The 24,083-nt window shown below is 39.0% G+C and overlaps 1 protein-coding gene and 1 non-coding gene across 5 annotated transcripts in view; both read right to left on the reverse strand.

Moving 5' to 3' along the window:
• The window catches only part of TMEM116 (transmembrane protein 116), a 39,409-nt gene extending 16,334 nt beyond the window's left edge, over window positions 1–23,075 (reverse strand). For 2 of the 4 annotated variants that reach the window (XM_037052119.1, XM_037052122.1), the window contains exons 1-4: window positions 22,941–23,075; window positions 22,197–22,243; window positions 21,677–21,740; window positions 12,658–12,789 (exon numbers count right to left, since the gene is read on the reverse strand). In XM_037052119.1, coding sequence (XP_036908014.1) covers window positions 12,658–12,789; window positions 21,677–21,740; window positions 22,197–22,243; window positions 22,941–22,988 — 291 coding nt within the window. In that variant the 5' untranslated portion in view covers window positions 22,989–23,075. The remainder of the gene's footprint in view (window positions 1–12,657; window positions 12,790–21,676; window positions 21,741–22,196; window positions 22,244–22,940) is intronic. The other 2 variants (XM_037052121.1, XM_037052120.1) reach the window with 2 other exon arrangements.
• On the reverse strand, window positions 21,853–21,954 carry LOC118991372 (U6 spliceosomal RNA). The gene has a single exon (XR_005067400.1). It is a non-coding gene; the product is annotated as a U6 spliceosomal RNA (small nuclear RNA).
• Window positions 23,076–24,083: the final 1,008 nt, after the last annotated feature.

Genomic DNA, 24,083 nt, shown 5'->3' on the forward strand with positions numbered 1-24,083 from the left:
AGGATTCTCTCCTTCATTTTGGTCTTGGCTAATGTAATTATGATGTGCCTTGGTGTGTTCCTTCTTGGGTCCAACTTCTTTGGCACTCTCTGAGCTTCCTGGATTTCCTGGAAGTCTATTTCCTTTGCCAGACTGGGGAAGTTCTCCTTTATTATTTGTTCAAATACGTTTTCCACTCGTGGCTGTTTCTTTCCCCCTTCTGGTACCCCTATAATCCGGATGTTGGAACGTTTAAAGATGTCCTGGAGGTTCCTAAGCCTCTCCTCATTTTTTTGAATTCTCATTTCTTCATTCCTTTCTGGTGGGATGTTTTGTTCTTCCTTCTGGTCCATTCCATTGATTTGAGTCCCAGTTTCCTTTCCATCACTATTGGTTTCCTGTGCATCTCCCTTCATTTCAATTAGTTTAGCCTTCATATGTTCCTCTAATTTGTGACTATGTTCCTCTAATTTGTGACTATAATCTACCAGTTCTGTGAGCATCCTGATAAATAGTGTCTTGAATTGTGCTTCTGAGAGGCTGGCAATTTCTCGGTCGCTTAGAGTTATTGGCTCTGGGACTTTGAGTTCTTCTTGTGCCATCTTTTGGGCTGTTCATGCCTGTTCCATAGCAGGATCAGAGCCCTAAAGTGTTCACTAGAACAGGGCAACTAAGTTGCTAGGTTGTGACGTTGTATGTGGGGGCGGGGTCAAAGAGGGACGATGGCTTCCCGTTTGCCGTCTGGGCCCTGCTGCCGCAGCCACCACCATCACCAGGCCCACGAATTTCGTTCCACTGCACTCGAGTGTGCCACCGCCGTCAGCCCTCCACCACTGGGTTCGCCCCCTGGGGCCAGTGTGGTCCGTCTCACTGTGCGTGAATGTGCAACCGTGGTCAGTCCGCCCCATACCCCGACTGGTTCCGGGCTGCCTGTGCGCCTAGGTTGGGGGATCTGTCCTGCCCGACCCAGCTCCACTGCTGGCTCCGCCCCTCTTACCATCCCCGTTGAATGGTTCATAGTTGTCGGACTTCTGTATAATCCCGTTTTCTGGTCTTTGGGTGTGTCCTAGTTCTCCAAACCTTTGTTGTGTTCAAACTTGGTTGTAGGAGAAGGCACAGTGTTTCCACCTATGCCTCCATCTTGGCGGAAGTCTGAAAAGGACTTTGAAATGCCAGTTAATGGAATAATTTCCAAATGCTGTTGAAGAAATTAGTGCTAGCACTGACCAAGTGGCTCAGTTGGTTGGAGCATCATCCTGGACCCCAAGAGAAATTAGTGCTGATCCCTGATGAAATAATCACTAGTCTAAGAAATATTAAGAAAAACATAGGCAATGTAATAAGTGTTTCATATAGCTAAATTTACTAGTTTAAAGACACCATCCTGTATTCTGAGATTATATTTTGCCTAGTTTTCTTTAGCATCAATTTTTATTGCTTTTATGAATTCAGTGGTTAGTGGTTTTTAAGTGTTCTTAATTTAGAAGAGTATAAAATTAGCAAACTATGACAACTCCCACTTTTTAAAAAAGTTTTATTCATTTGTAAAGTCCTAACATCTAGGAAGCATTGAACCACTGTATCTAGTGATCACTTGGCCTTCATGTAAAAATAGTAAGTCCACTTCACACAGATGAAAATTATAGACGCATTTGATAGGGAAACACCAAAGTGATCCTGATGAAATCATCAGGATTCCTGTCGCAGCAGACCTCAACTCAAACCATATTCTTTCCTTCCACTGCTTAAGTCCATTTTCTTTCATTCTGCTTCAGTGGAAATGACTAGTAACTGCTAGCTGTGTTCTAACTATCTCGGCACCAGTTATCGAAAAGACTTTTTCAAAAAGGGTCTTCCTGCTCAAAGACTGGAACTGGAATTATAGATTCAGAAACCTGGATATCTTGTTTGTTTAGATCAGGTGACTGGTTTCTTTCTTTATCAGGACTCTTGGAAGCGCTAAGACCTCTTCATCAGCTTGTACAAACAAGGAATGCCCCGCCCCGTCTGCTCCCACTCCCAACTTTTTTTCAACAACCAGCCAGAGGAGAATTTTGAAAAGTGGAGACATTTAATCCGAACCAATCAAATTATGAAAGTCAGAGGCAAAAAATGGAGGCAAACTTTTACTTTTCACTTGTATACCCCTTTCCTTTTTAAATTTTTGAGAATATATATTAGTTTTATAATTTATGCATATCAAAAAGATTAATATAAAATGAAAATGTTCCATTTTTTAAGGAACGTATGTGTTTCTGTGTTAGTCTGCAGGTATCTAAAGAGTCTTAAACTAGGTACCTGGATGCTCCAGTAACACAGAGAGAGAGAAAAAGAGTCAAATCGGGGTTTGTTTTTGTGACATAAGAAGTATACTTTGGTCTCTGCCTCTGGTTCCTGACACAAAGCTACTTAAACCCTTGGAATTTTCTAAGTAATGGGAGTGCTAGGAGCACCTTTACACAGATCTCCCAATCCCCTTGGAGTTTTCTGGGTGATAGGAGTGTTCCTGTTCTAGTGAGACGATTTTCGGTGGACTTCTGGATGGCTTCGGGATGGGGGCTAGTCACCAGAAAGGTCAAGCCATGTTTAGAGGCTTGAAACTTCCAGCCCTGTCCCAAGAGAGGGATGATTAATAACTAATTATACCTACATGATCCGGCCTTCATAAATGTCTCCAAACTATGGGATCCAGAGAGCTTCTGGATTTGTGAACACATTTACATGCCCAGAGGGTGGCACACGCAAACTCCATGGGGACAGAGAAACTCCCGCACTCAGGACCTTTTAGTCTTTCGGACCTTGCCCTATATGTCTCTTCAGCTGGCTGTTCATTTAGATCCTTAATTATCCTTTATAATAAACTGGTAAATATAAGTAAGCATTTTCCTGAGTTCTATGAGCCATCATAGCAAATTATCAAACCTGAAGAGGGAGTCATGGGAACCCTTGATTTGTTGCTAAGTCGGACAGAAGTGTGGGTAACCTGGGGACCCACTACTGCAAGCGGCACCTGAAATAGAGGGCAGTCTTGTGGGACCCAGCTCTTAACCTGTGGGATCTGTGCCAACTCTCTGGCTGTTGGTGTCAGAACTGAATTGTAGGATACAAGGTTGGTGTCTGCAGAGTTGGGTAACTGGTTGGTGAGGCACATTTGGTGTCAGAAGTGTTATGAGTACAGAAACAGTTTTCCTTTAGCTTTTTAATAGAATAACAGAATAATCAACTTTAACATCTAATTCCCAGCTCTAAAGTGGGAGAAAATGGGACACATTCTTAAATAATTCTTACTAACTAAATTAGGGTTAATGTGAACATTAGGACCTACAGATTTATTTAAAATATTTTTTATATTTTATTTATTTATTTTTAGAGAGAGGGGATGGGAAGGAGAAAGAGTGGGAGAGAAACATCACTGTGTGGTTGCCTCTCATGTGTCCCCTACTGGGGACCTGGCCTGCAACCGAGGCATGTGCCCTGACTGGGAATCAGACTGGCGACCCTTTGCTTCGTAGGCCTGCACTCAATCCACTGAGCTACACCAGCCAGGGCTAAAATATTTTCATCCTAACGTTCCTAAGGAGAAATTTAGCTATGGTACCAGAAATTTAGCTATGGTCCCTATGGTAATCACTTCAGGGATTTAAAAACTAACTCCAGAAAACATGGAGTCTATAAAACTGATGCCTGGGTGTGCTGTCAAGTTAAATAGGTCAGTACTAATCAACTATCAGAAGATCAATACTGGCTATATAAGAAAATGGTTCTTCCTATTTACCTATGGCTAGTGGAAAACTATATTTAAGCCAGACCAAGAAAGTTTCAGGCTTTGTCACCATTCAGTTTTAAAAACAAATTCAGAGATGAGAGGGTCTTACTGGGTATTTAGTACCTTAATCCTTAAAAGGCACTGAACTACATAAAATATAGCTCTGGTTTTGGTATTGACCAAAATGTCATAATCTCTTGTTCAGGGCATTGCTCTCTCTTCTGATGCCTAGATATTTGGAGCACACATTCTCTCCTCAGAGCTTATCTTGGGCCTGTAAGCTCTTGGTAAATGATTTATTTCTTCTGTTCCAACTCAGTGAAGTGGTATAAAGGTGTTGTCGCTGTTCTGAAACAGTTCTCCTCCCTGAATGACTCTGGGTTTCTTACACCTAGCCAAAACAATTGGAACATCTTGGTCATTTTCAAACCAATTTTGGGAGAAGGAGGCACGGATGCCTTGCCAGATCAGCATAGTTAACCTATCTTGTCAGACTAAAGTTTCTGTCTTATGAAATCTCTCTCTAGAACAGGGGTGTCAAACTCATTTTCAGTGGGCACCACATCAGCCTTGCAGTTGCCTTCCAAAGCCCAATCTAATGTCAACTTCTTGACAGTGTTACAGTCCTTAAGGAGTTGTTACATTTACACAGTCCTAAAATTATTTCGGCCCTTTGAAAGCCACGAGGCTGATGTGGCACCCAGTGAAAATGAATTTGACAGCCCTGCTCTGTAGAAACTATCCAAAACAGGTATCAGAAACCTTTCCAAACTGTGTAATAAAAACTGAATCTACTTTTGGGGCTGGAAAGAAGCAACCACTCTTGACAGAGTACTTACTTAGTTTAATTATCTTGCTTCCCTTGCCCAAATAGAGAAATCTATAAAAACATCATACATTCATATTTAAACTTTAATTTTATAAAAACATGTGAACAAACATCCTATTTAACATTTCAAAAAATTCTATGAAGTAGATTAGAGCAGAAATAATGATTTCCACTTTACGGGGAAAAGGGTTAAAGATCAAATTAATTCCTCAAAAAATTAACAGAAAAACTAAGAATCCAGGTCTCCTAATGCTAGGTGTACTTCATTCTCTACTATTATTACTTTCTTAAAGTCAAATAAATGGACCAGTTGAATTATTTCATCTGAACTGTGGTTCTCAATTTAAAGAAAAGATCGAAGTTAAATAGCCTTTTTTCCTCCAAACAGGCATAATTTAGCAGGAGGAAACACAATGGGGAATTCTGAAATTTTTACCTTAACCTGGAAGCTTCCAGATATTTATTTTCTATTTTAGAGAAAAAATTAAATATTTATTAAGAACCACTTAAACAATATATTCTCCTGATACCTCCAAATTAACCCTGAATATCCAAAGGCTTAGGTTTTCTTCAGCATGTTTTCAGTGCCTGAGCTTTAATTATGAAATTTGTACCAAAGAGCTATGATAAAGACACTTGCTATCACAATAATGACACAAAGATACATAGTTTAATGGTCATCGTATAAGTGGCTAAAAAATACACACTTTAGGCCCTGGCTGGTGTAGCTCAGTGGATTGAGCGCGGGCCTACGAACCAGATGATGGTGGTTCGAATCCCAGTCAGGGCACATTCCTGGGTTGCAGACCAGTTCCCGGCAGGGGATGCTCGAGAAGCAACCATACATTGATGTTTCTCTTCCTCTCTCCTTCCCTTCCTCTCTAAAGATAAATAATATATATATACATATATATATATATATATATATATATATATACATACATACATACATACACATATACATACACACACACTTTACAACTTTACTTGAATAAACTAGGACTTCCACTTCTGGCCAAAATGGGAGTGAAAAGAATCATATTTGGTAAACAGAAGTGAATAGGCAAAACATCTGAAACAATAGTTTTTAAGACACTAGACATCCAACAACCACTTCTGTGAAACAGATGAGAAACATAAGACAAGACATATGACTACTCCAGCTTACCTCCTAGAGAGAGTTTCCAGGAAGCAGTACAGGAAGGGGAAACTGAGGGAGGGCCTGGAATACTCTGAATGAAGGAAACACAACTGAAAATCCAGGAAGACCCAGACATCTAGAGTCCATAACACAAAATGCCAGAGGGAAAGGCGCTGCTCAAAGAACCCAGAGACGCACAGAAGGCCCTCCTACAGCATGCAGCCAAGCACTGGCGTGTGCGCTTGTATAAGAGAACCCCCCAAAGCTGAGGGAAGAACTATCTAAAAGGATCAAAGAGAACAGCATCTAGAGCTCACACTCGGCCAAGCATAGTGCCTCTTCCCATCACCAAGAGTTGAAAAACTGGTAATTCAACAGGCTATAGAGTATGATACTCAGGAAGGCCTTGCCTCAATAGTGAGAAGTGATTAGCCTGAGACTGGGCATTGCTATAGACCTACCTAAAAAAATCATATAAAGAAGACCTAAAATACTAAAACTATTTCCAAGTAATTTAACTTCATCGATGAATAAAATTTGAGAACGGTTATAGGAATACAGGTATATCTAGTACCCAAAAGGATAAAATTCACAATGTCTGGCATGCAATAAAAATTAGATACAAATAGGGAAGAAAATATGTTCCACACTAAGAAAAAATAATTGATAAATTAAAACCTACCCAGAACTATAATAGGTATTAGGATTAGCAGTAACAAACTATAAAATAATTATAACTGAATTTCATAATGTTAACAAGTTGAGACTTTGAAGATTTTTTTTAAAGACCTAAATTGAATTGCTAAAGATAAAACTACAGTGGGTGATATTTAAATATACACATACATATTAGACATTGCAGAAGATTAGTGAACTTGAAGGCACAGCTATACTAAATTGATAAAAATATTTTTCAATAATAACCTAACCTTAGTTTTCTATAACATTTTACTTTATAAATTTTATATTTTTTCCTAACTTTTGGACTCTTTTGTAATAACAACTTAAAATACAAACACACTGTACAGCTGTACAAACACATTTTCTTTATATTCTCATTAAACTTTTTTCTGTTTGGAACTTTTTTAGTTAAAAACTAAGACACAAATACACACATTAGCCTAGGCCAACACAGGGTCAACACCACCAACACCACTGTCTTCTGCATCCACATCTTGTCCCACTGGAAGGTCTGCAGGGGCAGATACATTCATGGAGCCGTCATCTCCTAGAATAATGTCTTCTTCTGGAACACATCCTGAAAGACCTGGCTGAGGCTTTTCTTGAAGAGCTGTCACCATTTTCGTGTGTGTGTGTGTGTGTGTGTGGATGATGGTCTGTTTGTTTTTCATTATAGATCTGCTTGTAAACATTCCTCTCTATCAATGAAAACCTTCCATTGTTGGGGTATATGTTTTCACACTTTTTCAGGAGCTTGTTGAGGCCTACAAAAGTTTCTGCTAACCTCTTTGCTGTGCATTTTCTAGGGGGTTCTCGTTTTCTTTCTCCTACAATTTACTTTTCTCTTGGCTCTCCTTCAGTTATGAGCTCCTGTTCCAGTTCCAACAACGGCTCATTAGTCAACTCCTGAGGAACCATGTGAGGAGCTCCTCAATGTCATCCTCATCAACAACCAGGTTCAAGTTGTTTACCATCTCAACCACAGCCTTGTTGATTTCCATATCCTCTTCATTCTTGGAAAATCGTTTCAAGTCATGGACTATGATTGTCACTAAGCAATAGGAATTTTCCATCTCCACATGCATCCCTGTTGTATGTGCAGCCATTTGATGCCCAAAACATCATTATAAGGAACATGATGTTAGATACTTTGAAAGACAGTTTGGCAGGTATTTTTTAAAGGTAAACAGAGGCTTACTATATAATTCAGCAATCATGCTGCTAGTTATTTTCACAAATGACTTGAAAACTTACATGCACACAAAAGTTGCACACAGATATTTATAACAGCTTTATTTGTAACTCCAAAAACCTGGAAGCACCCAAGCAAGATGTCCTTCAATAAGTAAATGGGTTTAAAAAAACTGGTATGGACTTCCACGAAGATGGAGGCATAGGTGGAAACACTGTGCCTTCTCCCACAACCAAGTTTGAATACAACAAAGGTTTGGAGAACAAAGAAACAGTCACAAAACAGAAAACTGAATTATACGGAAGTCCAACAACCACTAACCGTTCAACGGGACAGTAAGAGGGGCGGAGCCAGCAGCGGAACAGGATCAGGCAGGAAAGATCCTCAGACCTAGGCGCACAAGTGGCCCGGACCCAGTCAGGGTGCGGGGCAGACTGACCACGGTCGCACATTCATGCACAGTGAGACGGACCACACAGGCCTCAGGGGTTGAGGGCTGACGGCAGTGGCACACTCGCGTGCAGTGGGACGAAACGCGTAGGCCTGGTGACGGTGGCAGCTGCCGCACCTGTGGAGGCTGCGGCAGGAGACGGCAGATGGGACGCCATTGCTCCTCTCTGACCCTGCCCCCACATACAGCGTCATAACCCAGTGACTGAGTTGCCCTGCTCTGGTGAACACCTAGGGCTCTGATCCTGATACGTAACAGGCATGAACAGCCCAAAAGATGGCACAAGAAGAACTCAAAGTCCCAGAGCCAATAACTCTAAGCGACCGAGAAATTGCCAGCCTCTCAGAAGCACAATTCAAGACACTATTTATCAGGATGCTCACAGAACTGGTAGATTATAGTCACAAATTAGAGGAACATAGTCACAAATTAGAGGAACATATGAAGGCTAAACTAATTGAAATGAAGGGAGATGCACAGGAAACCAATAGTGATGGAAAGGAAACTGGGACTCAAATCAATGGAATGGACCAGAAGGAAGAACAAAACATCCCACCAGAAAGGAATGAAGAAATGAGAATTCAAAAAAATGAGGAGAGGCTTAGGAACCTCCAGGACATCTTTAAACGTTCCAACATCCGGATTATAGGGGTACCAGAAGGGGGAAAGAAACAGCCACGAGTGGAAAACTTATTTGAACAAATAATAAAGGAGAACTTCCCCAGTCTGGCAAAGGAAATAGACTTCCAGGAAATCCAGGAAGCTCAGAGAGTCCCAAAGAAGTTGGACCCAAGAAGGAACACACCAAGGCACATCATAATTACATTAGCCAAGACTAAAATGAAGGAGAGAATCCTAGAAGCAGCAAGGGATAAGGGGACAGTCACCTACAAAGGAGTACCCATCAGACTGTCAGCGGATTTCTCAAAAGAGACCTTACAGGCAAGAAGGGGCTGGAAAGAAATATTCCAAGTCATGAAATCCAAAGACCTACAGCCAAGATTGCTTTATCCAGCAAAACTTTCATTTAGAATGGAAGGACAGATAAAGTGCTTCTCAGATAAGGTCAAGTTCAAGGAGTTCATCATCACCAAGCCCTTATTATATGAAATGCTAAAGGGACTTATATAAGAAAAAGAAGATGAAAAAGATGAACAGTGAAAGGACAGCAAACACACAGTTATTAACAACCACACCTAAAACAAAAGCAAACCAAGAGGACAGCTAGATCAGGAGTGGAACCATAGAAATGAAGAACACATGGAGGGTTAGCAACAGGGAAGTGGAAGGAGGAGAAAGGGGGAGAAGGTACAGAAAATAGCATAGATGGTAGGTAGAAAATAGATAGGGGGGAGGGCGAGAATAGTGGGGGAAATACAGAATCTAAAGAACTTGAGACATGTGGTTATAAACTAAGGGGGGGAGAATGGTGGGCGAGGGAGTGTGTGGGTGGAGGGGAATGAAGGGGGGGAATAGAACAACTGTAATGGTTCGATCAATAAAATATATTTTTAAAAACCTGGTATGTCCATAAAATTAATAAAAAGAAATGAGTAATAATGCCACAAAAACATGGATGGATATTAAATATATATTACTATAAAGAAGTAAAAGAAGCCAACCTGAAAAGAATACTGCGTGATTCTAACTACATAATATTCTAGAAAAAGTAAAACTATAGAAAGAGTAGCTGAGTTCTAGTCAAGACGGAGGCGTAGGTAGAAACCCTTCGCTTCCTTGCACAACCAAAAGGAGGATAACAACCAATCTAAAATCAATAAACACCCAGAAGTGCCAGAAAATCAAACTGCTTAGAACTCTGACAACCAAGGAGTTAAAGAAAAAGTCAACCAGAACAACAGACGGGTGTGCTGAGACAAAGAAATATGGCCAAAATGAAAGAACAGAGCAAAACTTCAGAAAGAGAGCTAAGCGATGAGGAGATAGCCAACCTATCTGATGCAGAATTTAAAGCCCTAGTTATCAAAATGCTCACAGAACTGATTGAGCTTGGTTGAAAAATTAAAAAAAAACAAATGAAAGATACCCAAAATGAAATAAAGCAAAATATTCGAGGAATTAACAGTGACAGGAAGGATACCAGGACTCAAAGCAATGATTTGGAACAAAAGAGGAAAAAAAACCCATCCAACTGGAACAGAATGAAGAAACAAGAATTCAAAAAAGTGAAGAGAGACTTAGGAATCTCTGGGACAACCTGAAACATTCCAATATCCAAATTATAGGGGTGCCAGAAGGAGAAGAACAAGAGCAAGAAATTGAAAACTTATTTGAAAAAATGATGAAGAAAAATTTCCCAATCTGGCAAAGGAAACAGACTTCCGGGAAGTCCAGGAAACCCAGAGAGCCCCAAAGAAGTTGGACCCAAAGAGGAACATACCAAGACACATCATAATTACATTGCCCAAGATTAAAATTAAGGAGAAAATCTTAAAAGCAGCAAGAGAAAAGGAGACAGTTACCTACAAAGGAGTTCCCATTAGACTATCAATTGATTTCTCAAAAACAAACCTTGCAGGCAAGAAGGGGCTGGAAAGAAGTATTCCAAGTCATGAAAGGCAAGGACCTACCTCCAAGATTATTTTATTCAGCAAAGCTTTCATTTAGAATGGAAGGGCAGATAAAGTGCTCACCAGCTAATTTCAAGTTAAAGGAGTTCATCATCACCAAGCCATCATTACATGAAATGTTAAAGGGACTTACATAAGAAAAGGAAGATAAAAAATATGAACAATAAAATGACAATAAACTCACAACTATTAACAAATGAACCTAAAAGAAAAACAAAAACTAATTAAACAACTAGAATAGGAACAGAATCAGAGAAACGGACATCAAATGGAGGGATATCAGAGGGGAGCGGGAAGGGACGAATGGGGGGGAAGGTACAAGGAAGAAGCAGCATAATTAGTAGGCATAAAATAGATGGGGAGAGATAAAAATGGTATAGGAAACAGAGAACTCAAAGAACTTATATGTACAACCCATGGACATAAACTAAGAGGGTGGGGAATACTAGACAGTTGGGGGTGCAGGGCAGATTGGGGATAAAGGGAGAATAATTGGGAAAACTGTAATAGCGTAATAAAAATACTTTTAAAAATAAGAAAGAAATAGTAAAAAGATCAGTGGTCACCAGAGGGAGAGGGAGGGAAGAAGGATAAGCAGGTGAAGAGAAATCTTTAGGACAGTAAAACTGTTCTGGATGGTACTGTATTAGTGGATATATGACATGCATTTATCAAAATCCACAGAACTGTACAAAAGAAAGGCTGAACCTCCATGTAATCTATGGGCAAATATATATATATATATATATATATATATATATATATACACACACACACACACGCGCGCACGCGCGCGCACACACACACACACCCCTAATGGGTTAGAACAGAAAGCCCAAAAATAAACTGTTCCATACAAAGTCAAATTATTTTAATTTTTTAAATCCTCACCTAAAGATATTTTTTTCTTCATTACTTTTTTAGAGAGAGAGGAAAAGAGGCAGAAACATCAATGCGAGAGAGAAGCATCAATTGGTTGCCTCCCGTATGCACCAGGACCAGGGTTTGAACCTGCAACCTAGGCATGTGCCCTGATCAGGAATCAAACCCACAATCTTTTGGTTAGAGGAGAGACTCCAACCATCTAAGCCACATCAGCCAGAGCTATAGTCCCATGATTTTAAACAATAGTGACAAGACCATTCAATGGGGAAATGACAGTCTTTTCAACAAATGATACTGGGAAAACTAAATATCCACAGGTACATGAACAAAGTTGGACCCTTACCTTACACCATACAAAAACTAATTCAAAATGGATCAAAAACCTAAACCTAAGAGATAAAACTGTAACATTCCTAGAAGAAAACAGAGGGGGAAAAAAGCTGCATGACATTGGACTTGGCAGTGATTTCTGAAGACATCAAAAATATATATATAAGTACATTGGACTACATCAAAATTAAGCATTTCTTAATGCTTAATAATTAAGTTTTAATTATTGTACCAAAAGACTTACAATCAATGGAGTGAAAAGACAAACTATGAGAGAATAAGAGAATGTATTTGCAAATCATTATACTGATGGCACTGAGTAGGTTACTCCACTGATAAAATCCATGAACGATATATAACCCATATCTAATCATCTGTAGTATTTCCAAAAGCCAATGTTTATTACATTCCTATAATACAAAACCATGCAACAATCTCAAAGATGTCATACAAGAATATTTAATTACAATCTGTTGAATAATAAAAGCAGATTACAAAAAGTGTTAATGTACTATTTTATTTGTTTTAAAATGAATATACTCACAGGGAAAAAGCTGAAAAGATGTATGATACACATAAAATTATTTATGTATACAAAAATTATTAAAGTGAGTGTATCTGAGTATATCCAGTTTTAATTATCATTTTGCTTTTCTGAGTTTTCCAAATTTTCTATAATAAAAGAGTAACTTTTAAAATATGGAACAATAAGTAAAAGGGTCCTACTTCACAGGGAATATTATTTTTGCTTTTTATTTACCTGAATATGCCTTAATTGCAAGGTATAGTCACAATCTAGCAGTAACACTCACCTGTCCCACTGCTTGCAGGTTATAGCAGACAACGTCCTTATCAGCTGCTGAAGTTCCATAGAGAAGAGCTTCAATGAGCCAGCATATGCCAATGAGGAGGTCAGAGAAGCTCAGATAAAAGAGCGGTCTTATCTGTCAAAGCAGCAAAAGCCTCATTTCATAAATGACAATAATAATGAGTTATTTCTATGTTTTGCCTTTCTAGGAGAAAACTGGGCATTTTTCTGGGACCCCTCCCACTGGTGGGGAATGTAAAGGAATATACCAGGTAGGAAGGAATGTGTAATCACAACTGTCCTATCCTGGAATCAGAATACTTATGGATTAGCACTTGAGCTTCCCTCCCCACAGAGACACTCCTTCCTCAGACACAGAGTCAAAGGAAAGCATGAGCAGATGAGAAATCCTGTAATGCAGACACACCACAAATGAAAAATTAGAAGTGCTATAGTTGCACAGCCAACATCTCCTAACAACAGGAAATCAACTGAGTATTTAGGGATATGGCAGAAGGCCCAAAGAAAATGAAAACAGTTTTTCTTCAATCTTAATATTTTGAATGTACATTTTTCTTTTTCTTTTTTGAGGTATAACTGACTAATAAAAACTGCAAGATAATTAAGGTAAAGTGTACAACATAATGATTTGATATACTGTGAAAGAATTTCCCCTGAGTTAATGAACACACCCACACGGTGAGAACACTTAAGTTCTGTTCTCTTAGCAAATTTCAACTATACAATACAGTGTTATCAACTATAATCACCACGTTACACTTTAGATCCTTAGAACTTATTCATCTGATAAGTTTCCATATCAATGAAAATAACAGTCTAAATTGGATTTGTTGACTTTGAATTTCTGACCACACCAGTGAAGTGTAGCTTTCTCACTTTCTAGTATTCTTTTCTTTTCCTCCCCACTCCCACTTTTCTAAAAATAGTTTTGGTCCTTCTATAGAGAAAATGATAAAATATTTATTGAGAGACATTGAGGGAGATCTACAGTGAAGAAATATACCATGTCTTGGCTGGGTGGTTGGAGCATCATCCACACCCCAAAAGACTGTGGGTTCAATACCCTGTCGAGGCATGTATGGGAGGTAACCAACTGATGTGTCTCTCTCACATCAATGTTTCTCTCTCTCTCCCTTCCTCTCTCTAAAATCAATAAATATATCCTCAAATGAGGATTTAAGAAAAAATTAAATTAAAAAATATATAGTGCTCATGAATTGTAAGACTCAATATTATGAAAATATCAGTTCTCCCTGAATTGATATATTGGTTAAATGTAATCTCAATGACATCACAACATATTTTCTTGTGGAATTGGAGAAGCTGACTCTAAATCTAATACAGAAATACAAAATATCAAGATAACCTCTTGAAGAAAGATCAAACAAGACACTCAAGGAAAAAGGAGAAAAACCTTTTCTACACATATCAAAACTTAATATAGAGCCAGAGTGCAGATACTGTGGTAACTAAGCAAAGGGATAAACAAACAGGCCCCTGGAACAGAATAGACAGCCCCAAACAAGCACAAGCATATATACAGACTTTTTATATATGATAGAGTGGCTTTTTAGATCAATAGAAAAAAGACAGTCTTCTCCAACTACAATGTCATAACAATTGGGTACCTGTATGGATAAAAATAAAATTGGAACTTTACTTTTTTTACCTCACACTCAAAACTCAGTTCCAACTACTTTAAAGACTGAAAATTGTCTTGGACTGCTGGTATGGAAAGTTTTCCTAAATAAAACACAAAAAGCTCTAAGAAAAGTAACTGAAAATTTTGACATTAAAATGAAAAAATGCATGTGTCAAAACATACCATAAAAAAAGTAAAAAATTCTGAAGTTCTGGCCAAGATGGAGATGTAGGTAGATACACTTCACCTCCTCGCACAACCAAAAGGAGAAAACAACCAATTTAAAAGCAAAAACAACCAGAACTGACAGAGAACCAAACTGTATGGAAGTCGGACAACCAAGGAGTTAAAGAAGACACGCCCATCCCAACTGGTAGGAGGGGTGGAGTCAGGCAGCCGGGCGGAGAGAACTCCTGGCAAGGCTGCAGCTGGAGGAGCAGGGCTGGCGAGGTGGCAGCTGGCGGACCCAGTGAGGCGGTGGACTGTGGAGTGGGGCGAGCAAGGCTGCAGCTGGCTGGGGCAAGGCAGTAGCAGGCGGACTGGCAAGGTGGCAGATGCGGACTAGGCGGCCCCATGTCCACATGCAGATAAACTGGGAGAAACAACTGGAAAGCAGGATGGAGCATGCAACCCAGAGCTCCAGCATGGGAAAATAAAGCCTCAAACCACTGACTGAAAACACCTGTGGGGGTTGAGGCAGTGGGAGAAACTCCCAGCCTCACAGGAGAGTTCGTTGGAGAGACCCACAGGGTCCTAGAATGTACACAAGCCCATCCACCCAGGAATCGGCACCAGAAGGGCCCAATTTGCTCGTGGGAAGTAGGGGAAGTGGTTGAAATCTGAGAGAGAGCAGAGCAAGCACCATTGTTCCCTCTCAGACCCCTCCCCCACATACAGCATCACAACCCAGCAACATAGGTTACCCCGCCCTGGGGAACACCTAAGGCTCCGCCCCTCACTGAGTAACAGGTGCATCAAGACAAAAAATAATGGCCCAAACAAAAGAACACATCAAAACTCCAAAAAAGATACAAGTAAGGAACAAAGAGATAGCCAACCTATCAGATTCACAGTTCAAAACACTGGTAATCAGGATGCTCATAGAATTGGTTGAATTTGGTTGGAAATTAGATGAAAAAATGAAGGCTATGCTAAGTGAAACAAAGGAAAATGTACAGGGAACCAACAGTGCTGGGAAGGAAACTGGGACTCAAATCAACAGTGTGGACCAGAAGGAAGAAACAAACATCCAACCAGAAAAGAATGAAGAAACAAGAATTTTAAAAAAACCGAGGAGAGGCTTAGGAACCTCCAGGACATCTTTAAACGTTCCAACATCTGAATTATGGGGGTACCAGAAGGGGAAGAGGAAGAGCAACAAGTGGAAAAGTTATCTGAACAAATACTAAAGGAAAACTTTCTCAATCTGGCAAAGGAAATAGACTTCCAGGAAATCCAGGAAGCTCAGAGAGTCCCAAAGAAGTTAGACCCAAGAAGGAACACACCAAGGCACATCATAATGACATTGCCCAAGATTAAAATGAAGGAGAGAATCCTCTAAGCAGCAAGAGAAAATGGGACAGTCAGCTACAAAGGAGTTCCCACTAGACTGTTAGCTGATTTCTCAAAAGAGACTTTGCAGACAAGAAGGGGCTGGAAAGAAGTATTCAAAGTCATGAAAGGTGAGGACCTACATCCAAGATTACTCTATCCAGCAAAACTTTCATTTAGAATGGAAGGTCAGATAAAGTGCTTCTCAGATAAGGTCAAGTTAAAGGATTTCTTTTTTTTTAAAAATATTTTATTGATTATACCATTACAGTTGTTCTATTCCCCCCCTTCATTCCCCTCCACCCGCACCCTCCCTCCCCCACCATTCTCCCCCCCTTAGTTTATAACCACGTGTCTCAAGTTCTTTGGATTCTATATTTCCCCCACTATTCTCGCCCTCCCCCTATCTATTTTCTGCCTACCATCTATGCTATTTTCTGTGCCTTCTCCCCCCTTCTCCCCCTCCCACCCCCCTGTTTCTAACCCTCCATGTGTTCTTCATTTCTATGGTTCCACTCCTGATCTAGCTGTCCTCTTGGTTTGCTTTTGTTTTAGGTGTGGTTGTTAATAACTGTGTGTTTTCTGTCAAGTTAAAGGATTTCTTCATCACCAAGCCCTTATTATATGAAATGTTAAAGGAATTTACCTAAGAAAAAGAAGATAAAAAACATGTACAGTAAAATGACTGCAAACTCACAATCATTAACAACCACGCCTAAAACAAAAACAAAAGCAAACTAAGCAAACAACTAAAATAGGAACAGAAACACAGAAATGGAGATCACATGGAGGGTTATCAGAAGGGAGTGGATGGTGGGGGAGAATGGGGAAAAAGGTACAGGGAGTAAGAAGCATAATTGGTAGGTACAAAATAGACAGGGGCAGGTTAAGAGTAGTATAGGAAATGGGGAAGCCAAAGAGCTCACACGGACAATCCACAGACATGAACTAAGGGAGGGGAGTACTAGAGGGAATGGGGGTACCGGGCAGAGGGGGATAAAGAGGAGAAAAATGAATGAGATAACTGTAATAGCATAATCAATAAAATATACTTAAAAAAGAAAGTGAAAAGACAAGGCACAAAGTGGAAAAAGATATCTGTAACACATAAGTGACAAAGGACCAATAACCAAATAATATTAAAAACAAAACATACAAAAACTTAGAGCAATAAGATAACCCAATAGAAAAAAACAGGCAAAAGATGTGAAATAGTACTTAAGGAAAGAAGAAATCCAAATAGCCATAAACACATGAAAATGTACCTGACCTCATCAATAATCAAGGAAATGAAAATTAAAATCACAATGAGGAAAAAATTACACACCTATGGCAAAAATTTTCAAAGTCTGACAATATCAAATATTAATGGGAATATGAAGCAATGGTATCTTTCACACACTTCTGGCACAACCATCTGGAAAAGTCTGGCATGATCTAGAAGATATGCATATCCTGTAATAATTCTGTTATTAGGAAAATACATTAGAGAAATTTTTGCATGTGTGTACCAGAAGACACGTACAAGATTATTTATAGCAGCACAGATTGATAAATTGTGGAATATTCATAATACAGAATGCTAAACATCAATGAAAATAAAACAAACCATATATGTATGTGTGTATATATATATATATACACACACATACATACATACATACATATAATGACATGCATAACTCTCACAAATAACATAGAGGGAAGAAAAGCAAATCAATACAAGCAAAAAATACAGTATTGCTCCATTTATGTCAAGTTCAAAAACAAGAAAAACTAAATTATTTAGCAATACATATATTCCTGGTAAAACTGTACAGAAAAATAAAGAAATAATTATTAAAAAATCTGGATAGGGGTTACCTCTAGAATTAAGGAGAGAGCTGTGATTGGAAAGGAACACAAACAGGTACGCGTGGGGGTAGAGACAATTTCTACTTCTCGCCCCTAGTATTTGTCTATAATTGTTCTTTAAGCAGTACATACATGTTCTGTGCACTCTAATCCATGTCCAGTACATCTAACAAGAAAAAGTAAATTGAAGATTTTTAAGTTATCATCGGAGCTACCCAATATGAAAACTAATCTCCTCACCCATACAAAAGGAAATTTTTCTCATACCTTTCTTCCAAATGAGAGGCAAGTTAAGGTGCAAATACCCTGCATATAGTGGTAAATGGGCAAGACTCATAGACTCAAGACCTTGACTCATAGAAACAAAAACAAGTGAATTAATAACATTTTAAACTGTATTTAATAAACATCAAATGGTATTATTTTGACCACATATAGCCTCTGCTCCTCATAAGCCTGTTAAAATTACAGCCAGACGGCACATTCATAGATTAAACTGACCTATGACTTACCACAAGTTTACAACTGTTAATGGGTAAAAAATTAAAACAATATAAAACAGCCCTGGCTGGCGTGGCTCAGTGGATTGAGCACCAGCCTGCGAACTGAAGGTCACTGGTTCCCTTCCTGGTGAGGGCACATGCCTGAGTTACAGGCCAGGTCCCCAGTTTGGGGCATGTCGCAGGCAACTGCTTGATGTTTCTCTCACACATGGTGTTTCTCTCCTTCTGTTTCCCCCTCCCTTCTCCTCTCTCTAAAAGTAAATAAATAAAATCTAAAAAAAGGATTAAAACAATACCAAATAAACTCTGGAACAGAAAGGCGGCCAAGGGGCTTTCGTAAGCGAGAACATAATTACGGTCTAGAAAGAGCCTTGTACAGGCGGCTGTTGGCTACTGACGTTACCCAGTCTTTGTCAGGGAAAAGGGAGAGGAAGAGCAGGTTTACACACTTTCACTCACGGTGGGAAAACTCTAAGTTCTAGTAACAAGAGATAAAAATCAATCAATCAAACAACAAAAACTAACTAAGGACCTATTACTGAAATCAAGAAATATTTCACCCTCCTATCTGTGTTTAATAAAATACTACACTGAAGGTAATACAAAGAAATGTGTGATACAGCCCATGCTTCAAGGAAAATACAATCAGCACAGTGCTTGATAATAATGAAGACAAGAAAAAGCATAAGACATGGTCCTACCTATGAAAGCAAAAACTCTTTTTAAACCCACATGCACAAACCCACACATATTTGCCTTTGTGTAACTTAAAGCAGAAGCAGAATGAGGGCAGGGTGGGGGTAAGGCACCGAGTGAAAGACCCCCAGGGAGACTGAGTCCAGGTCTGCCCGGGTGAGGGGGAAGACCTAAAACAACGCACATTATACCCTTCTAAAAATCTGCTTCCTAGTATTTCTATTAAGTGAAATGAAGAATATAAAAAGTGATATTTGTGATTAAAATTTGTGATTAAAAGTGATTTTCCTCACAAAAGTCATTGTGAGGAAATGAAGTCACACAATGCAGTGAAGTTCTGCCCCGGCCCTTGTTTTTTTTTTTTAAACATAAGCTGGCCTGGGTCACTTTCTTCTTGCTTCAGTTTGTCTCCGAGTCACCGTCCACTCAGCTAAGTCCCCTCAAAGATCTCCCATGGTTTTACAACTTAATGTAATTATTTTTAAATTTAATAGACGAGTTTTGTCTTTTTTCAGATTATGTGTTCCATGTGTTTTGGCTGTTAAAAATGTTCATTTGATAAAGAAATAAAGGAAAATAGCAAAGTATGGCCGGCACTTTTAACCTGGAAAAATTGGAATTTTTCCTAGGCCAAAAAACAGAATGTGTGAGAACCAATGAACTAGTGACTGCTAAGGTCCTTCATGCTCTGGTTATGTGAAAGGTGTGAGAACTGAAGCCAGAGAAATTAAAGATGACATCCTAAGGTGAACTAGACCCCACACTTTTATAAAGCTCTAACCCACTGTCAAGCCAGAGGTTACCTCAGAGTGGTGGTTTGCAGCCAGGAGCAATTATGCCTCTCCCAGAAGACAACTGGTAGTATTTGAAGATATTTTTTGGTTGTCACAACTGGGCCAGGGTCAGGGGTGGCGGGTGGGGGGTGGGATGTTGCTACTAGCATCCACTTAGTGGGTAAAGCCAACTGAGCATCCTAATGCACAGGACAGCCTCTCACAGCAAATTACCGTCTAGCCCAAAAGGTCAATAGTGCTGAAAATGAGAATCTCTCCTTTCTCCACTACGTAACTCATACTTTACTAATTTAATCACATCTGAACTCAAAATTCAGCAAAGGAAACAAACATTACGGAAATCTATACTAAAAGAAAATATGTGACCTAAGATTACTTTGGCAAGCAATAACAACGCAGTATGAAGATTTCTACTTTTTAGTTTTAATTATATAGTCACATTCTATGTCTAAAATTCAAAATTCTCTTTTCCTTAGGCAACGTATTTCTCTGGTGTAAAAAGTGTATGGAGGGAGAGGCTTTGAACAGGACAAGTCTACATTCAAACTCTAGGTCTAACACTGACTAGCTACAAGCAAAAAAAGTCCCTCAACCTCACTAGGATTCCATTTCTTCATCTATAATATCAGATTCAAAATATCTACCTCACTGAGTTGTTTTAAGGACTATATGAAAAATGTATTTAAAACACTGAGCATGTATATCTAGAATAAATACTAAAAATTATGCTTAATTTGAAAGGGGATGGTAGTTAAGAGTTGGACTTTTGAAAACCCTTGCTCTGCTACTTACTATACAACTTGAACAAGTTAATCCTATGACTTTGAGCCTCAATTTCCTCATCTGTGAGAGATGGGCTACTACCATCTCTTTCACAGGAGAGGACCAAAAAGATAAAGTATATAGCCGTGGCTGGTGTAGCTCAGCGGATTGAGCACCAGCCTGTAGACCAAAGGTTACGGGTTCGCTTCCAAGTTCAAGACACATGCCTGGGTTGTGGGCCAGGTCCCCAGCTCGGGGCATGTGAGAGGCAACTGATGTGTCTCTCACACACTGATGTTTCTCTCCCTCTCTTCCTCCCCTCCTCCCCCTCTTCCTGTCTCTTCAAAATAAAATCTTAAATAAAAAGATAAAGTTTATAAAACACTAAGCACAGTCAGAACACAGTAAGTGTCCCACATACAGAACTATTTTTATTATTAAAATGAGCCCAATAAAATCCAATGACACCTTCCACATAAAAAAGTTCTCCCATATAAGTTCTAAACTACATTCTACCTAATTTGGTGCCATCTGACTTCACTAGAGAAACAGTTGTTACATTTATCTTAACATCTTTTCTGAGCTTCGAAGTCATACTCTTTTCCAGTCCTCTCTGAATCAGGAAGGATTTTTTGTTTGTTTTTGTTTTTCTGACAACTTAAATATATATAATTTTTATTTGCCCACCTTACCTCAATAAAAGGAAGGTTTCTAACTAGATCTTTTTGGTATGAATAGTTTCACATAGGATGTATTTTTGCTCTGTTTTCACCATTAAATTGTAATTGCCTCGAAGGCCAGAAGAGCAAAACAAATACCTTTTGTATAGTAAAGTCTTTGAATTATTTCCTAGCCCCGCCAGCAATTCAACCAACAAATCAACATCAGAAAACTCACCGCTAAGCAGGACCCTTTCATGCTTAGAGTGAATAGAGGTTCCAAACAATGCTGTTTCCTTAACCTTAATAATTAATACATGCCCCTAAAATCCACATTTAGTAGTCAATATCTCAGTATAAAAAATTATAGTTAAAATAATTACCTAGACTTACCACCACTGTCTAGAATATCTCAGTGTATCATTACAAATTTACAAGTAATGTACAGAATCATTCCATCTTTATAAGTGACACCTCTCTTAATTACGTCAAAGGCTAAGTCACTACAAATTCAAATCCAACACCAAAAGGGATTACTCACCTCTGGGGATTTCGGTACATTCTGGAACACAGCATAGGCAATAAGTGAGCTAGAACCTATAACACTGACAGAGATACAAGAAGAGCATTAAAACAGGACAACTGGGGTTCCTTCATTTGGCTACTGATTTTTTGCAGCTTTACGGACATATAATTGATGTAAAATAACTGAATTTTGAAAAAACAGACTGCTTCATGAGTTTGTGTGTCATTCTCGCACAAGGCCCATGCTAATCTTCTCTGTATCGTTCCAGTTTTTAGTGTATGTTCCGCCAAAACGATTGATTTTGAAAGTCTATCCTGTTGATCACATTGTTCTTTGATTTTCCTATGTTAGCTCTCCATCTACATTTATTGTTATTGTTGTAATTATCAGAAAATATCAATATGATAATGAATAACATTTCTAACTAAAGAATAATATCAAATCCACAAGGAAAATATGTAGAAACCTTCAGAATTCTCCAGTTTCACTTATACTAGTTTAAACAGTCATATTACATGAGATTGGTTAAACTTACCTCAGAGTAGCCATAACAAACTGTATCCACTGTATTGCAGAATAAACCTAAACAAAATGGGGGAAAAAGAATAACATGAAGCCTTTTACATTTATTTATTTAATCCTTTTTAATTACACTTAACATATTATATTAGTTTCAGCTGTACACCCCAGTGATTAGACATTATGTAACTTACTAAGTTATCATCCTGATAAATCTCATATCCATCAAGCCTTTTACTGTAATATCCAGCCTTACTCATTTCACTGTTTATCAACAATCTGTGCAGACACAAACTGCTCTTCAGAGCCTAATCAAAACACACTATAAATCTGAGACTGAGTAGAAAGGCTGAAGAGACCCCTGGAAAAGCAGGGTGGCTTCTTGTTCCCTCCTCTATCGCTTCACCTCTGGGAAACAGGAAGGTGAAAAAGAACAGAGAGGTGGACAGAAAGTGACCTTGAGAAAAAAAACACAGTTGGATGAGAAAGTTAATAAAGGAAAGAATAAAATAGAGAAGAGGCAGGAAAAGTTAAATTTTGAGACAGGACAGACAGATAAATGGAAAGAATGGTAACAAGAGAGGCAAGCAAATACTAAATAAAGCTGAGCGACAGAGCTAGACAGGCAGAGGAAAAAATACTGGGCAACAGAGACATAGGAAGAAGAAAACAGCTGAGAGCGAGCTACTCTGAGTGAAAAACACAGGACAGGGAGGAAGAAAAGGGGAGCAGAAAAGAGAGGGGCAGCTTCTAAACTCACCAAGTCCAAATTGTCCATCAGAATTCTAGCCTCCAGGAGCAAGGCCATAGGGACTTCAGCCCCAGCTGTGCTTAAGCAGCCGGATCCTTCAGGGTCAGGTTCTGGATCCTGAGTGGTGAACAGGTGGCCCCACCCCTGCCCCAGCTGTGCTCCTCCCTACCCACTCCTGCTTGTATCTCGAGGGCAAGTAGAGAAGGCGGCAATAAGTGGAGGAGAAAGCCAACCAGAAAGAACAAAAATAGAAAGAGCAGGTGACAAGGAAACAAAGTTCTAAAAAGTATTAGGAATTGTAGGAAGGAGCAAGAGGCAGAAATAGTAAGTAGAAAGAATGAGTCATAGCAAAAAGGTAAATAGAGCTGCAAGGGACACATGGAACAGAAAAAAGGGAGAGAAAAAAGGGGGGAGGGAGGTCTGCTTAAAACGTGCCTCTTTTTAGAGGCAGAAGCCTGTGACAGGCAAGATAGACTGCATATTCACTCAATCATTTTTTTAGTAGTACCAGAAAAAAACCTGTTTACTAATAACTCATATTTATTTATTATTTAATACTGACACCCTCAATACTCTATACCAAAAATTCCCACCAGAAATATAATTATACAAATTACATGAGTCATGTAATAATGTTTTTGTATCAACTTTGTATGAAGCATTGTGTTGTGCAAGATCTAAAAACAAGTACTATACAGACCCACACTTCCAGGAACTTATGATAGAGTAGGAAAAATAGCTTGAATACCAAAATCTCTGTTTTTAGTTATTTGTTGGTTTTAGAGAGAGAGAGGAAGAGAGGGAGGGAGGGAAGGAGCAGGAGAGGGAGAAAGAAAGAAGGGAGGGAGGGAGGGAAAGAAACATCAGTTTGCTGTTTCAGTTATCTATACATTCATTGGTTGATTCTCCTATGTGCCCTGACTGGGGATCTTGGCATATTGGGATGATACTCTAACCAACTGAGCTACCTGGCCAGGCCTTGAATACCAAAATCTTAAGTTAACTGCACACAAAAATAATATATACTGATTGGCATTTGAACATATTTGTAAGAACTGGTATAATCTAGACAAAAAAAGGTGGAAGGGGAAAGCAGAAGGAAGAACATTTCATTTATGTAACCATTTATTTCATCTAAACATACATTCTACA

This window comes from Sturnira hondurensis, unplaced genomic scaffold (genome assembly GCF_014824575.4).
Source record: "Sturnira hondurensis isolate 20B ecotype Veracruz unplaced genomic scaffold, ASM1482457v3 Scaffold0007406, whole genome shotgun sequence".
NCBI lineage: Eukaryota > Metazoa > Chordata > Mammalia > Chiroptera > Phyllostomidae > Sturnira > Sturnira hondurensis.